The 17,585-nt window shown below is 40.3% G+C and overlaps 2 protein-coding genes across 4 annotated transcripts; both read left to right on the forward strand.

Moving 5' to 3' along the window:
* Window positions 1-1,576: 1,576 nt before the first annotated feature.
* On the forward strand, window positions 1,577-5,850 carry LOC117822684. Of its 3 annotated transcripts, none has more exons than XM_034697531.1 (2): window positions 1,577-1,655; window positions 3,244-5,850. In XM_034697531.1, exon 2 carries the CDS (start codon window positions 3,303-3,305, stop codon window positions 4,482-4,484), a length of 1,182 nt encoding a protein of 393 aa, XP_034553422.1. In that variant the 5' UTR covers window positions 1,577-1,655; window positions 3,244-3,302; the 3' UTR covers window positions 4,485-5,850. The 3 variants fall into 3 exon arrangements, with proteins under 3 accessions (XP_034553422.1, XP_034553424.1, XP_034553423.1); XM_034697533.1 differs by lacking the exon at window positions 1,577-1,655 and adding an exon at window positions 2,071-2,229; XM_034697532.1 differs by lacking the exon at window positions 1,577-1,655 and adding an exon at window positions 2,346-2,474.
* Window positions 5,851-6,481: 631 nt separating this feature from the next.
* Window positions 6,482-17,118, forward strand: rpz4 (rapunzel 4). Its single transcript, XM_034697534.1, has 3 exons — window positions 6,482-6,696; window positions 14,138-14,198; window positions 14,352-17,118. Exon 3 carries the CDS (start codon window positions 14,378-14,380, stop codon window positions 15,548-15,550), a length of 1,173 nt encoding a protein of 390 aa, XP_034553425.1. The 5' UTR covers window positions 6,482-6,696; window positions 14,138-14,198; window positions 14,352-14,377; the 3' UTR covers window positions 15,551-17,118.
* Window positions 17,119-17,585: the final 467 nt, after the last annotated feature.

Below are 17,585 nucleotides of genomic sequence, written 5' to 3' on the forward strand. Positions count from 1 at the left end.
ATTCTGTGCCTGGTATACTTTTCAAAGGTAGCAGTTACTCTCCTGGAGGTCTTTTGGAAATGCTGGCTTCCATTTCATCATGACAGCTAGCCTACCTGTCGTTGAGAAGAAGGTCCTGTCAGCATGATTAGCTGTGCTAGCTTGCAACAGCCACAAAGACAAAGAAATTAGCTTTGACTTGTGGGTTGTTTGTTGCTACCATGGTGCTTTGTTTTGGATTTCTAATTGATTGAAACCGGGACATATTAGTGTTTCATAGATCTTTGTTTGGACTCAGGACACCAAGATTGAAAAGGGTAAAAAGGGTAAGGTCCCAATCATATCAGGACATAAGGTCACCCTGCAATATTAGCACTTGCAGATCATTTCCAATATTAAAGACATCCAGATAATTATAGAAATTTGTGTGGAAAAAACATTCAACACAAGACTAGAGAGCAACTGAGGTCGCCCAGCTGAATACTCATGCTCTCTTCAGTGTGTGTTTACCATCATCAGGCTGTACCACCCATCACGCCACATACTATTGAGTCACTGCGAAAGCTACAGCCTTCTTTTCGCCGCTCACAAACACATCAAGTGTGAGATGTGACAGTGGGACGACACAGGAACAAGGCGGTGGCTCGCCAAGCTCTCATCTTGCTCGACTGACCTGCATCATTTTCGCTGCAAACCAACTTCCCTCCCTTATCCCGTTCCCGCCTCTTTAGGAACCATCAAAGCTCATGTTTTACAGTGACGTTTTGGTGCTTGTGTCACAGCCTGCTGTATAAAGCACAAAGGACATGAGGGAGCTCTGACAGTCATGGTGTGTCCTCTCAAACACAGACGCTCTTTCATTTAGCTGCTCTGTGACGGACTGATTTCGGAGAGTGCTGCCTCTGCAGGGCAAATGTCATCCCTATTTTCAGTGCTTGAATCCAGCAGCCAATCGCTTCCCGTCACTAATCATCAAATTCAGAGCGAAGTCTCAAATCTTAAACACTATTTTACATTTTATTTGCCACATTAAGTTTTTGTGAAATGCAAACAAGCTAATTTTAGTTTTCAAGCATGCACAGTTGCACACGAGTTTGGGGAACCAGTGCAGCAGCCATGGCAACCTGTGAGCCACAACAAGAACAGTTTTGTCCTCATGGATCGCTTTGCTGAACCCCACTGCAACTAGTTTCCCTTTTATTTTTCTCTCTCTCTCTCTCTCTCTCTCTCTCTCTCTCTCTCTCTCTCTCTCCCTCTCTCTCTGTTCCACTCTCTCTCTGTCTCTCTCACTCAAACACACACGTACACACATATACAGTGAGAAACCAGTCCTGTTTCTTTTTTTTGTTAGTTTTCCCATGGTGCATGGTGTCCCTGCACAGGGAGTGTTTACAGGATGTTATCTGTGTCAGTGCCGGCCCCTCATCCCTCTGAGTGGGTTTCTGAGGAATGCTGTGAAAGAGATGGAGGAGTTCCAAAGGGGGAGTGACGAGAGAGAGACAGACAGACACTGGCGCGAGAGAGAGAGAGAGAGAGAGAGAGAGAGAGAGAGAGAGAGAGAGAGAGAGAGAGAGAGAGAGAGAGACTATATATACATCCCTAGGAGGCTGGTGCTCATTGGCACAGCTGGACTACGGAATAACTGGACTCTAGCCCATTGGATTTTTGCAATAAAGGTGAGTTATTTTTATTATGATTTTACTCTTTTTTTCAGCTTCTCCATCCCTTACTTCATCAAATTCACTTGTTTTCTTTACAACCCTCTTTATAACCATCTAAAGAAAGAAAGAAAGAAAAAGTAAAGTAATAAGTAAGAAAGAAAGAAGAGAGGACAACTCAACAATCAGTTTCTATTGTTCAGCAATTTTTCATTTCTAAAACTGGTCTTTATTAGAATCCATTGGAAGCTTTAAGGAACTGGATATTTTTTGTTAATTCCTCTATTTCAACAAATGGGATTTTTCACTTCTGCAGGAAACAGCTCATTTTTCAGCTGAAGATAGATATGAGTCCTTTGGGGGACGTGGTTTTGTTAATGACTGACGTATGCAGTCTCTATTAAAGCTCTGTAGCTCTGTAGCAGAGCATATCACTCTGAAATGGTGGACCAGTGTTTGATCAAGTGTCGTGTGGGACTCGCCTTTTTTTTTTACTCCAACATAGAATAATTCACTTTTTGTGTTAATAAAAAGAAGAAAAACTTTTATTTTGTTGAAGATATCTTGAAGCACAAAGCAACATAATTAACCAGTAAGTATTTATTTTCACTTTTCACTTTTTTCTGTGCTAGAATTGAACTGGATTGGATTGTGTAATACAAATAAAAACAAAATTTGAATGGTGCACTTTTTGTGGTAGGATCAGCTGGTTTATTTAGCAAAAGAAATATCAAAAAGCACTGATGGCATGTGACTGGATAAAGTCCATCTAATTAGTGCAGTTATAGGAAAGGCTGTAAAATGACACCACTGATCTCATCACTGCAGCACCTATTGGTGAGCTTATGTTCTATAATTTACCATTTTTACAAACCCTAAAAATAACAGGATATTTTGAGTGTTTAGATGACATTTGGTCCATAATGAGGAGACTAATTTCATTATTGAACAAGTGCACTGGTGGGGGTTTTCTTCTCCCAGAATTGGGTGTGCCTTTTTCTGAACTGAAAATGGCCTCCAGGGAGCACGACATGAGTTAGGTCATCTCTCTCGAGTGTTTTACTCTGAAAATCATACTATCATTACCACGTAAATCCCCCTCTTCCACCATGTTGTGAACATCTGTGTTTGCTTTGGGTCTTGGCTATTGTTAGAGCAATACAAAAATGACATCCCAAAGGACCAGTACTGTGATGTTGCACAATACTTCACGTCATAATTCATGAGTACACAAACCCTGTTTGATATTTGTTCTGAATTGCCAACGACATGTGCTTCGTCTGTGTACTTTCATGAGCTTTTTGGATTTGTTTCAATGCCACCAAGGCTTTAAAAAAAAAAGAGTCCCTGTCATTAAGTGAAGCTGTGAGGGTGCGGCATGAAACTGGATGCCTACATGTGCTGACATGACCTGCCGTTTGCTTTATTGTAGGGTTTTGTTTGTCAGGAAAATGTACTGTGAGAAAAAAACGACTTGATGTCAGCTGATAACATTTGCTTTGTGAAACATAGCTGAAAAAAGAACGTGCGCCATCATTCATCTGAAATGTCATTAAAGTGCAGTGCAATGAACTTTACAAGGGTTTCATGTTTCTTCTTCTTTCAGGTACCATCAAAGCTGTGGAAACATATTACATTAGTTTGTGTGAAATCTAAGATACAAAGATGAACAGCGTGGCAGATTGGGTTGTGCAGAACAGGGACAAGATTGAGAAAGGGGTGGAGATCATGGGGCAAGCCTCGGAGGTGCTTGCTGCCACGGTGGGCCAGCTTCACCCTATCCTGGAGGCCGTGTTCGTTGCTTCTGCTGAGTTACTCAGCAATCCAGATGGCCAAGAGGCTCGCTACCTGACTCAGCAGTTTGAACTAGTCAACCAAAAACTGGAGGGAATCCAAGATGAGATTGACAAAATCGCCCTGGAGCTGCAGAGGACGTCGATGAACAAGCAGAACTTCGACCGAGAGGCCCAGATGATCAGTCAGTACGAAAAGTTCCAGGACTTTGTCAACGCCAAGCCCAAGTTCAAGGAGAAGAAGATGGAGAAGTTTCTCAGCCATTACGAGAACACTGACGGTGACTTGAACTTGGATGCACTCTACAACGCAGTCACTGGGGAGAACACCTCAGGAGACCCCATGCTGGAAACAGTGGTCACCACCGAGCAGAGGAGCAGGAGGGCGGTGGAGGATTTTTGTGCCAGGCTGAAGAAGCTCTTTGTGGTCGGCATTATTGCAGTCATGGGCCACTCTGCCCTCAAAAAAGGGGTGGTTGGGGAGGAGATGGTGAAGAAGTGGAAGGACCGCATGGACGTAGTAGAGAAGCAAATGAAAGCAGCCGTGGATGAATGCACAGAGAAATTTCCAGATCAAGCCAAGATGGACGTGGAGCACATACTTCAAGAGAACCCCGGCACGGTGAACACCGAGTTCACCCAAACCCTCCTGGATTCACTCGTGAAGAAATACGACTGGGTTAACTGGTCCATCAGAGCCTTCAACAACAGAGAGCGGATCTTCTTCTTCAACTGGCTGGCTGGAAAGAAGTGCCATGGAAGTGGGGGCACCAACTGGTTTGACTTTTTGACCAAGAACAAGATCAAAGTGGTCGTCTCTTTCTGCGTTGACCCCAAGCCCATCAACAAGAGTCAGATCCAGGAGAAGATCGAGGCCAGGAAGCTGAGGGGGAACATGATGGCACTGGCTCTTTCTCTGAACACAAGCTTCCCCAACTGTCTGGTGCATGCAGTCAGCCACTACAAGGAGGTGGTTGAGTCCAACAACTTCCATGAGGACTGTTATTACTATGGGAAACACAAAAGAGCCTACCTGTGTATCCACTCTGAGTAGACTCCCAGAGACTTGTAAAGTGGAGTAACACATAGATTCATGAATGTCTCTACCAGACACCTGGTCATGTTTCCATTAAATTTAGAAATGTACTTATAGATAGTATCTATGTTAAAGTGTAATCTGCTCTACGAGGGTTCTTGAATGTGATTTATTGCCTTACTTTTAATGATTTTTTCACTTTTACACGTATACATCTGTCCTCTAATGATGATGCAGCAGCTTTAGGGTGTTATAGAAATTTCAAAGCCATATATTTCCATGCCAGCTTCAACTTTGTGTTATACATTTTATGACTACTGACTCTTTAGGTGTTCCTAGGGTTGGACGATACAATGATAAATTGCTGCCTTACTCTTTGACTTCTGTCAAGGTACCTTTCCCTTTCATCATTGTAATCCCTCTCAGATCTCCGGGTATGTCAGCCCATGGTAGTGAAGACCAAAAGTCAAAAAATTTCATTTGGATATGCCTAAAAATATTGGTTATTTTGATGCACTGCTAGATCTAGAACCAAAAAATACAATCAAATAATACTTTGAGGTTATTCATTTTATTTACAAGAGTTTCTTGTTTTGTAGTTTTATTTGAAGCCAAAGCCATGAACGGCGTTGAGTAACGTTAGCTCATCTTAGCTTTAAGTGGTAACTGGAAACAAGAGGCTGTAGCCATACTCTGATTAAAGATAAGAAAAAATAATCTACCAACAAGTCTAAAGTTCACTTTTCTTGCTTGCCAAAGTTTCAAAGGACTATTTGTTAGCTCTGAGCAGTGGCTTTCTGAAATCTCATCGTATTATACTCTGTAAAACCAAATAGCGAACCTCACTAACTGTACTGATTAAACAGATCAGGTAACATACATATTTATATGTATTCAACTTTGGGGTAGAGCCAAGTTAGATTTTGGGACATTAGTTTAAGCTAAGTTAAGCTAAGCTAACTGTCTCCTTGTTACTCATTGCTTCAAATTTAGTGTAGCCTTGAGGTAAGAGAGTGGTATCACAATTGTCATGTAACTCTTGTAAAGAAAATGAACAAACTTATTCTGCTTAACAACTGAAGAAGAAAGTATTAATAGAGGTTACTTGGTCACTTTGGTATCAAAATTATCAAGAATACCTGCTACACAAAAATATGTCAAGTGTATATGAAATCATTAATGGAATAATTTAAATTTATTGTTATATATATGATTTGATGTTGCCCAGTCCTAGACATTAATGCATACAAATCAAAATACTTTTCGTGCTGCTTTCTGTGCAATATATCGCTGCGGGTTAAATCCCCCAAATCTTCCACAATCATCTCTGAGAATGTGTACAGCTATATTTTACTTTTCTTGGCAATAAACAAAAAAATATAAATGTTTTTGTCATCATTGGTAATCACTGCTCCATTAACTGAATGCACTTTTTTTGTAGTATGTACAGGGGCGTCGTAGTGGGGGGGGGGGGGGGGGAGTGGGACTGACTACCTAGGGCCCTTAATGGGCCTGAAATAAAATGTGTTTTCTACTACCCTTTTGTTTTGTTTTGTTATAACTGCAATAAGATAAGATAGGTTATTAGAGTTTTATTTGACTTCATGAGATTAGATTATACCAAATAATGCCCCCTTGTTGTTATTCAACAAGTCAATTGGCTTCAGATAATCTTATTTAAAGAGGTGGACAGTCTGAAGGTCAATATTGTGCAGTTACATTTGGAGAAATTGTAAAATAAATAATATTGATATGTAGCTTAGATTTGAGTCAGTTAACCAGGATAGTTTTAAGCATATATTTTTGTTTAATGCAAATAAACCAGTATTATAGCAGCAATGTTATATTTAGTAGGGTTAGCTGTGGTGATGGGGCCCACTGAGATATCTATTCAGGGGCCCCAGAATTCCTGGTGACGCCCCTGAGTATGTGATTTAAAGTCATATTAAGCATGACCTTTATTAACTATACCACTCAGAACAAATTCAACGGTAAATAATGCTTCAATAACAAACCATTGTTTACTGAAAGGGTGGAGGAAAACCTGTAATAATATCTCCACAGCAACAGCCCTGCTTATTATGCTGGCAACTTTTTTTTTTCTTTGTCCAACACCCAACTTTTTTGTGCGCAACTGGGTGTGCCTCCCCTCTGTAACATGAGAGCCACATGACCAATAGGAAGACACACAGTCTGGAAGTTAGAGTATTTCTTCCGTAAACTTTGGAAGGTGAGTCCATTTCTGTTTAAAATGCTTCATAGTGGACAGGCACATTAATATTAACTCCGATTGAGTATAACGAGGCACTTTAATATCAAGTAATCGATTAAAACTCATCGACTTCAGTGCAGTTTCTTGTTGCGTAATCGATCATTTTTTCCCCCTCTTGGCACAAAACAGTCAAATCCTCTTAAAGATGTGTTAACGCAGCTTCATTACATGTAGTGAAGTAGGTGATCAAGTGAATCTACAAACTTTGCAGCACTTTAAACAAAATCTGTGTACTCTATGGGCGTTGGTTGCCAGCTCTCATGCCACCGATCCGCTTTTTCCAGGAAGTGTCAAACTCTTTAAGGGCGCTATGCATTCTGTAATAAAATAATTTGTGGTGTTAACCTGCCATGTTTGTTTGCCTCTCTGTCCTTTGGCTGCAAAGTGATACAATTAGAGCCCTTGTACACGGGCAGATCGATGTTTTGTCCATTAAGAAGGCGCATTAACAGATCAGTCCTCTCCTCTCGGTGGTCAGACTGAGTGGTCAGCTGGCAGAGAGAGAGGGCGGTCATCTTTCTGTTTAGAGGAAGCTCTAACACATAATAACAATGAAACAAACAATAAGTATTCATGAGTCTTTAAGAGCCATTCTGTGAGGCAGAAAGCAGCATGCACGTGACCTGTGACACTTCCTTATCTTGAGCATTAACTATATTACATAACTTTATTATGAAGCTTCAAGTAATAGGACACAGTTTCACTCAGATCATTATGATGGAGCTAATATCAAGATGTAGCCTTCCCATATATATTTTTAAAAACCTTTATTTAACCAGATGAGACCCATTGAGATCAAGACCTCATTTACAAGGGTGACCTGGCCAAGAGGTGAGCAGCACACGTCAAAATAAATAGCACAACTCAACATCATGGAGCATATATACAGACAGTATGTAGAAACAATCAATAATTTAAAAGTGCAACTAATTTGCAAATAAAGTGCAATTTGTGAACACAAAACAGCATTTTTTTTAAACACAGGCACTGTTCTGGGGTCTGTCTTTTGTTTAAGATGGAGCCAAAGGCATCAAGTGAGATAAGATCTGACAATTTCAAGTCCTTCTTGAGCGTATTCCTTGATTCCAAGCAGTAGGAGCAGGAAAACTAAATGCTCTCTTACCGAACTCTGTCCGAACTCAGGGAACACACATTTGTAAAGTGTTGCAGGAGCGCAATGCATAGTGGCTTTTCATTTTGTACTTAGTGTGTTACATTGAAACAATGTTTGATCACCGGTCCAAGTCCTGCGATCAAAATGTCCCTGCTTAAAACCTTTTAGAGTTAACAGCTTAAAGTGCAAAGTCCATGTTTTGTAGTAAATGTCCTGTGTGACATATTAAACAAAGAATTGTGTTTTTGGATACAGATGCATCAGTGTGACACTGCAAAATCTCAATTCTTGGCAAGTTTATGTTTTATTTCTCATCAAGGATGTCATAAGATGACATGTATGACTAATTCTGGTGACAAGTCTAGATAAACGTCCTATTTCCAGTTATAAAGAAGCGGCAACGTCCGGTCTAAAAATATGAGTCCAATGCAGAAGTGTTAAAAACTGCAGTTCATCTAGGATCCGCTTGAGGCTGGCTCGGGAAGTACCATAAACCACATACACACCAATTCAAAAAAGCCGATCTTTACAGCAGAAATAAACATGTTTACAGCCTGGTACAAAAGACGAGTGTAGTCTGGATAGCTCATTTCTCTATCGGCACACACTGTACGGGGGATACATTTTTTTCTAATGTGGCAATTTCAAAGATATTGAGATTACGAGTCTTCCAATGAGAGGCACACCTGACTTGATTGACAGGCGGTAACACTGTAGCTGTTGGCTAGGAGGCTCAAAGCCCGCCTCTTTACGTCACAATCACTCAACAGCAGCACTTAGGCTGCCGCCGCCGATCGGCCTTAAAATAGTACTTCAGAAACAGATGTGTGACATCACGGATCCTACGTCCATATTTTATACAGTCTATGTGTGTGACATATTAAACAAAGCATGGTGTTTTTGGATACAGATGCATCAGTGTGACACTGCAAAAACTCAAATCTTGGCAAGTGTATTTGTCTTCTTTCTCATCAAGGATATCATAAGATGACATGTATGACTCATTTGGGTGACAAGTCCAGATAAACATCCTGTTTCCAGTTATAACAAGCAAAAGCTAAGACCTGTGAGTAAAAATATCTGTAATGCAGTGCAGTGTCATCAAATAATGTCTTACTTCAAGAAACTGATGTAACTTTTGTCTCCTGCAACAGCAGATCATATTACTCATCATCAATCCAGGCCTTATTCTTTGCTTGTATTATCTTGAAGTATGATGGCTATGTGGACTTGTAACATGAATGTGGTTGTGAATTAAGTGTAATGAGTTATTTCTAATGAGAAAAAAGACAATTACTCCCGCTATAATTTGGAGTTTTTGCAGTGTTAAAACATTTTTGCTTACCTGTTAAAGTCAAAATGTCCTGTCGCAAAACCATTATGTGTTTTTTTACAGGAACTATACAAAATTAAATGTCATACATTCAAATCTCGTGTGTATCTGATTCATAAAGGATGGTATTATTGAATTCAGATGCATCAATGTGCAGCATTTGACTGTTGTAGCTAAATTACTCTATATGCATGTTTGTACTCATACTTGGGGTCGTATCCCTCAAAAGTGTCATGAGGTACATTTGATGGGTTGTGAGATGATCAGTGAGAAAGCAAAGGAAGAACAACAATAACCTGCAGCAGAAATCCTTATTCCAAGGTCTTCTTTAATGTTAAATATCAATATGTAAAGGTGCAGGGATATTTGAAATATGCAGTTGATTCAGTGTCTCTGAGATAGTGTACAAAGAGCCATGAAAAGGAAACACTTGAGTTAATTACCTCAGAGATGAACAGTCCAGTAGAAAGTGTGGTGACTTTTAACCACTATAACTATTCATAAATGTAAATGTTAGTGATAGAAATACTTTGCTTGTCTATAACCTCACATTTATATCACCAGTATGCAAACTGCGGTTTCACATCCTGCTCTCCATCCTCTTCTGAAAATCTGATCATTTCAGCACTTCTTGGTTTGAATAGCCTGAAAGAACTTCACATGCACTCAGTCTGCAGCTCAAACCCAGGGGACCCTGAGAGAGAAAGAGAACATCAGTAGAAAACAGGAATAACAGTTTTAACACAGTCTAATCGAATGAAATACAGTAACTGTGAATGCTCTAACATCCTGCTGGAATCTTCTGCATGTTGTTGCTGTAGTTCTGGAAACATTCAGGGGAGTTACAGAGATATTACTGGCTTTGTATTGCAGCAGTTGTAGGATGCAGGTTTCAGGAATAGTTCAGTTAGTTTTGTAAAAAGCTTTTTATACCTTAAACATTTGAGAAAATCAAAACACTCATATCTGTCAATTAAATATGAAGCTAGACAAAACTGGATAGGTTATCTTAACCTGGAAATGGGTCCACAGGTGAGCATCTAGCTGAGGGAAATCAGATGAGTCAAAATATCTGTCCAGCAGCACCTTTTAATCTCACTTACTTCCAGATTGAACCCTATTTTAATCCACTCAAAACCAGAAATGAAAAACAAGCCGTATTAGTCTCATTGCTCATCAAAATAACTCATTACACTTAATAGAAACCTCTCTGACCGAATGTATATTATGTCAACATATCACAAGCCCAAAAAAATAAAGAACTTAATTGATAGTAACAATTAAAAATTGCTGTCATTCAGCAAGCAACATTTTCCTGAAACAAATGTAACGCTGATTTCAAGAAAGTGTTCAAGAACATTTTGCTAGCAGCATTGTCAGCAATTTTTGCTCATTATGGTCAATCAGTCTTTATTTTTAATTTTATATATTTAAATAAAGTTCATTTCTGGACTTTTCAGGTCCAGGTGTCTTGTATTAAGTGGAAATATATATCAAGTTGAGTATTGAGAAGAATACACTTTGTGAGATTTGAGTCTTTTGCAGTGTAGGTCAGCTAACAACCTTTAAAAAAGTGTCATTTTTACACTTTGCTTTCTGTAATAACAAACAAATCTTATGTCTATGAGCTCTATGAAGAGTACTTGTCCCTGTTTTTGTTACCTGATCACACATCTAGACTAGCTGCTTCCCTCTGTTTCCACTCTTCATGCTGGGCTAAGCTAACTAGTATTTTGACTGTTACTTTATACTGAACAGATGAACATGATAGTGTTATATTTTCAGCTCTCAGAATTAAGCTAAGTTGTGTACTTTTCCAAATGTCAAAACATTATTTCTATGAGTATACACACACACAAGACATCAGATTTGAATATCTCTGTCAAAAGTAACCTCCCAGTTTAAATGTCCTTCTGTATGAGTGTCTATGTAAGTGTGTAACTTCTGCTGAGGTGTGTGATGCATCAGTCTTAGAAGCGGCTGCAATCCTCTGCAGTCTAGTCAGATAAACCCCACGGAGCAGACCTCAGCAGAGAGACGAACCAGCTGACAGATTATTTTCCATTGTCTTGTTGCTGTGGTAACTTGCTGAGATTCACTGGAATACGCACCCTTGCCCAGCAAGTTTAACCTCTTCCACTTAATCACCTCCCACGCCTGCTGCTTCATTATTGACTGGACTGGCTGAAGGAGAAAGAGCACTGCTTGCTTTTGTTCAGTCACAGTTTAAAAACAGAACATTTACAACCTACAGAAGGTCAGAAACGTTTCATAACAACGTGTGATGGATGGATCTTTACCTACTTAGGTCATGAACATGAGACTCTGTTTGTGTAGCCAGTGGATGACTGTACTGTTACCTTGTGCCAGAACTGGATTTCCATTGATTTCCACATTAAACATTTCCAGTTTTGCAGAAGGACATGCCTGAACATGCCCAGGCACTAAATCTGGTTTGCACTAAAAGTGAGCTTTTCTCTGTTTTCTGACCTCGAGGAGGAGTTGTTGGTGTCTGACCAAGATTTTGAAATCCAACAGACCTCTTGTGTTTTTTTAAGTGCCAGCTGGGAGTCATTTCTTTCATATCAACAATCACCTAGTATCATGAAAAGCTTTTATCCATTTGAATTCTTAGTTAGGGACACTGAAACACTTATTGAAACCATCCAGGTGAAGATATATTAAATCCTCTTTGCAGAAGGAATAACAACAGACTGTCAAAGACCTGATAATTTCCCCTGAGAGTTTAACCCTCTAACAGAAACTTTATCTGCGTGTATGGTCTGCACAGTTTTCATGGATGTTAATCTTCTGCTGCAGGCTCAGTAGCTGCTAACACTTCAGCCATTGCTGTATCAGAGCTCACCTGTTCATCATTATTTACCTCAACTTAAAGCTCCTGTGAGATTTTTTTGGATGGCAATGAAACAGACTGAAAATACATTTTGAGGCCTCTTTATGACTTAATAAGGTAAACCAGACCGCCAACTAGAGGAATGATCATTTCTATAAAGTTACTTTCAAGGTCTGAACCACTTGCAGGGGGTAGGTGTCAGACTTAGTGATGACCTGCTGATATACTCTTATTTCACATGTTCCACTATATTTTTAGTGGCCACAAGGGGGCACCAAAATCAACACAAACCTCAAGTTTCTCACAGAAGCTTTAAAGCATGAGAGGCATTTTGACACACACTCACTTTCTTCAGAGGGTTAGTTGTAATGATTGTGACTTCTCTCACTTATGTCCGTCCAAGTATAAAACTTCAGTAATTAGCTTAGCTTAGTTTAAAGACTTGAAAAAAAGGGATATGGCTCGCCAGAGTCCATCAGAAAATGTTAAACAATCTGACTCACTGCATTTTCAGTTGGTTGAGGAATGATGCAGCACAACATCCCATTTGAAATAATTTGTTTCCTTTGGTTCCTTCAGTGTTAAGATCAGTTAAAAAGTTAAAGCTCCAGTGAGGAGTTTGTAGCTGATTATTAATCCAATTTAAATTAATACTGAAGCCTCTTTATTACCTACAAACCTATAAAAGACCATCAGCAAGAAGATTTGCTGTTTCTGTAAAGTTGTTTTTAATACCTGTAACTGCTGTGGCAGGGTAGGTGTCATAAGAAGTGCTTGAATGCTGCTAAAACTAATTTGCAACACACTTAATATGGCAAATCCTCTTAATGATTGCTATAAAAGACTGTTAAGAAAAAGCAGGATGAGATTTTTTGTTTCAACACACTGCTTTCCCAAGAAAACAAGATCAGCAAGGATCATCTGTCCACAGGGGGTGCCAAAATAGGCGTACTCTAAAAGTTCCTCACTGGAGCTTTTAAGTGTTTTATTTACTGAGCTCTAGATAAGCTGGCAGGCAGACTATGATACCTCGAGAAAGAGCCTGGTTTGTTGTTTTCTCCTGTCTCCAGTCTTTTTGTTAAGCTGTGCTGCTTGCTGTTGCTCCATATTTAATAAGCAGATGCTATCAGAGTCTTTTTTAACCAACTTTAGGCTGGAAAGTGAAAAAGTGTTGAGCTATTTTATGAAAAATAATATTTACTCTGAGAATAATGTGGACAGAATGGCTGATACTGAGTCAGGAGAAATAGTGGCTCATTTTATACATGAACATTGTATCCTATAATTATTTATTTCACTTTTGACCTAGTGGCGGAGCGAGACAGTTTTGACTTGGGTGGCCAAACTGGGGCACTGACTGTTGAAGGGTAGGCCAGGCGTGGAAAACATTAGGGACTTACCCCAAACCTAGGAGGGTTAATTCCAATAATCACATCTACTTTAACTTCTTTTTATAAAATAATTTAAAACTTATTACATTTTTGTAGATTTCTAATGTTAAGATTAAAAATGTAACTCGACAGTGTCAACATTTAAATCTGCTGAACTGAACTCTTTAAGGACTCAAATGAAGATGACTGTCTAAAGTCAAAGCATCAACAAAAATAATATTTAAATGCAAAGAAACTACTGTCTCTGCAGCTTGCTGAAACACAACAACACAATAGCTGATTTGAATATAAGTAATGCCTCTGACATGGCAGAGAGCCAATCATGTTTAAGAATTTCAGGGTGGCCAATCAGTTTTCAGTTTTGACCATGTGACTTCAGTAACACTTGTTGGTTAGCTTGTTTTGCTGTCAGTCACTGTTGCTCCATGTTGTCTCCGACAAGTCAAACCTTAGACAGAGAAAGACAATACGCTGCTTTAAGGATAAAAAGCACCTATTTCATTCTTGCCATTCTCATACCGATCACAGTGCTGACTTTGAAATGTCAATGAGCGTTTTAATCGTAAACACACACAATACACAAACAGTTGAACCTGTCCAGTCCTCAGTCCTTGCTGAATTCCCTCTGCATAGTTGGCTCATTGCTCACTGGGTGTGGCCAGCAGCCAGCACTGAACTCACTCTGCTGTTTCTCTCTGTCTTATCAGTTTCTGCTGTGTTGTAAGAGCAGCGAGGGAGGAGGCCACAGTCCAACACTGAAACAGAACTGTAAGTAAAACAAGAAAACCAAACATTTATTTGTAGCAGTAAGGCTAAAATGGCTGTCTCACTTTGGATCAGTTTCTTACCTCTTGACTTTGTTTCCTGCCAAATGTCAGACCTATACTGTTCCTAAGCATGTTCATATGTTCCCCTTCTTAGGATCAGTCTAAGTGACATTACCAAAGATGGCAGAACTTCAGAGGCTTGTATCGGAGAGGAAGGATATGGTGGAAAATGTAATGGAGGTGTTTGAACAAGGGGCTGAAGTCGTCGCCAGTATCGCTGGTGACCTTTTCCCAGTCTTCGCCATCGCCGCTCCGATTGTTAAACTGGCTCTGGACAATGTAGAAAGCAAAGAGGCTACATACATGAAGGAGCAGTTTCAGAGGGTGCGAGAACGCCTGGAGGTGGTCTCAGAGGAGATTCGGCGAATCAACGATGAGATCAAGAAGAGTGGACTGGACGCTGTGTATTTCCCCGTGGAGGAGAACATCAGCAACCAGTTCAGGAAGTACATGGACATCCTCAACGCCAAGCCAAAGTTCAGGGAAGTCAAGAAGAAGCTCTTTCTGGACCACTTTGGCAAAACTGGAGGTGACAAAAACCTTCAAACGCTCTACAACTCAGTGACGGGAGATAACTTCTCCGGAGAGTCTGTGCTCGAGATCACTCTGAACTACGAGGAGAAAAGTCGCCGGCCAGTGGAGGACTTCTGTGCCAGGCTGAAGAAGCTCTTCTGTATCGGGCTTATCGCTCTGCTGGGCCACGCCGCTCTGAAGGGATATGATGAAGAGGACGCTCTTCTGAAAGAATGGGGTGAGAAGATGAAGGTTGTCCAAGAGAAAATGAATGTTGTCATTGAAGACTGCATCGAAAGCTTCCCCAAGCAGGCGGAGATGGATTCACGTCGACTAGTGAGAGACCATCCAGAGTTGACCAACCAGCAGCTAGCTGATACTATCATAGAGAAGCTGAAGAAGAAGTATGACTGGGTGGGGTGGTCTGTGCGTGTATTCAGGTCCCCTTCAGGCCTTTTAAACAAAAAGAAGACTTTCCACTGCCCTACAGGGAAGACTCGCTTCCAGGTCCCTTCATCAGACGAGAAACTGAACGTTCTGGTGTCGTACAGCTCCTCGCCTGAGCCTGTGGATAGGAATCAAATCCAGCAGGTGATCCAGAGTCAGAAGAGACTCTCAGTGGTGAGTCTGGCTGAGACCCTGTTTGAGAATCTGCCTGGCAGCTGTGTGGTCCACACAGTCAAAATGAGCAAAGATCTGGCCTGCTCCTGGAGCTTCACTGAAGAGCTCCACTACTGGGAGGAGCACAAGCCCCTGTACGTCTGTGTTCACTCGGCTTGAAGTTAAAGACACTGGAACTGCCAAAAGTCACTCCTTATGTTTGTTGGATACTTCATGTTCACACAGATAATCGCAGAGTCTATCACTGCCTCTCTGCTTGGCCTTAGAAATGAAATATTACACAAAATGTGCCTTAATTTCGCCTTTTAGTCTATTTTTATGTGATTTATCTTGTTATTCTTTAAGTCTTAGTTATTTTTACAGGAGAAGGGATTGTTAAGTCATGTCAGGCCAAACATATCTATTAGGCCCAATATCACACTTTTTTTTTTGGAGTCGACAATCTGTGAACCATGGACTCCCTGGATCCCAAAACACTCATAGGACAATGACCCCGTCCCCTGAACCCCACACTGACACATGGACACATGCAAAAATAAAAAAGAGGGGGACAGATTGGAAGAAACCTCAAGAAGTGCAACAGTAGAAGAGTCCTCTCCTGGGTTAGTTAGGCATGTTTGTTCAGACAAATACCAGATTCTTAAACTGACAATAATGACTGTTTGATCTCATGTAGCTGTGCTTATTTCTCAAACAACACATGCATGATTGAACCTCTTTGTTTAGGCTGTGTCATGCCGCTGTGCCCCTCTGGTTTATAGTATCATAATGTGTAAGTTGACAGATGCTGAGAATGGCAGGTTTAAAATCATGACTGTGTTTCCTACCAGTGGGTTTGTTTTGTTAGCATGTCATGCCGGTGTAGTTGGTGAAGTAGAATCCAGCTGTCATACAGAGATAACGCTCGGCTGGAAGAGATAAGCCGTGACCTCGGTCTGTCGAGGATTCAAAGCCACGAGAGGAAGTGTCTCCAGACTTAATTCCAGTTTCACTTTTTCACTTACCTGCAAACATAAACCTTGTTTCTGGTGGCTGTAAAGAGTAAACAAAGTACAAGAAAGCAGAAGAGTAAAAGGCCTCAAACTGCACTGCTGCCATGAACTGAAGCTTTATAAACACACTCTGAACATGCCATGAACATGCTCAGGACAAGTGACAGCAACACTTTGTTTACAGGCAGATGCCGAGCATAGCTGTTCTCTATTGACCTGAGGGGTTATATGAAAAACTGGAATATTTTAACTGCTCAAAACCTTCAGCTTTTTGTAGTATGTGTTTTTTAAAAAGAGGATTGTCTTTTGAACAGAACAAACTGTTATTTGAAGCAGAAAATTTAAATCTTGGGATGGGATCTTTCTTTGTTTTTGTTTTAATCAAATTATATTTAATCTAACTTTGACATTGACACTACATCATTTGATATAGCTCAAATGTGTAAGCTCTGCGAACTTGCTCACCAATAACCTCTTTTGTTGTTGCAGATATGTTGTTGTACAACGCCTGTGTGTCTCTTCCTTGTATGTGTATTGTTTATGTTTATGATAATGTTATTATCAGACCAAAACAAGCCCAATGTGCACTGTAAAACTGTTATTTTTGTTGCACTTTGTTATTTCTTGTCAACATATTTGGGTTGTAAATGAGTTAAAGCTCTGTTGGTACACCAAAGCAGTGATTGTAATAAATCTTCTAAACGCCCAAATAGATTTGATGTTTTTATTGATTAATTTCAGTTTGTCTGGTTGTTATTTAGCTGGGTGCAGGACTGCCTCTGAAAACTGAAGCAAACATGCTTTTCTGTGCAGTTTTGAACAGTCAGTCCTGGCTTTGTGGTGGCTTTAATATTTGCAAAAAGAGAGGACGAACTGCTGCAGTCTGGTAAGTAAAAATATGAGGGTGCCTTTTTACTTCATGCAGCCAGTGCAGAAGTGCTGAAAACTGGTGTTACATTAGGGGGTGAATCCAGGGCGTAACATTAACACCCACCAAGCGCTAGTGGCAGATGGAAAATGCTGTATTGCATGTGAGGTTTTGTTTTCATACTTTCGCCCATTTCTGCCGACTGTCAGGCTATTTTAACCCTTGTGGCGCGCTGTACTTGTGTTGTGATTTGGTACATCAGGAACGGCGTGACGTCAGCTACTGGAGTTCTATTCATTCCCTTTGCTTGAAGAAGCACGACGGGAAGAGCGTT

Source organism: Notolabrus celidotus, chromosome 12, assembly GCF_009762535.1.
Source record: "Notolabrus celidotus isolate fNotCel1 chromosome 12, fNotCel1.pri, whole genome shotgun sequence".
Taxonomy (NCBI): domain Eukaryota; kingdom Metazoa; phylum Chordata; class Actinopteri; order Labriformes; family Labridae; genus Notolabrus; species Notolabrus celidotus.

Bases quoted from the DNA above. Each gene is read 5' to 3' on its own strand.
- LOC117822684 (XM_034697531.1), top strand. From the start codon at position 3,303: ATGAACAGCGTGGCAGATTGGGTTGTGCAGAACAGGGACAAGATTGAG.
- rpz4 (XM_034697534.1), top strand. From the start codon at position 14,378: ATGGCAGAACTTCAGAGGCTTGTATCGGAGAGGAAGGATATGGTGGAA.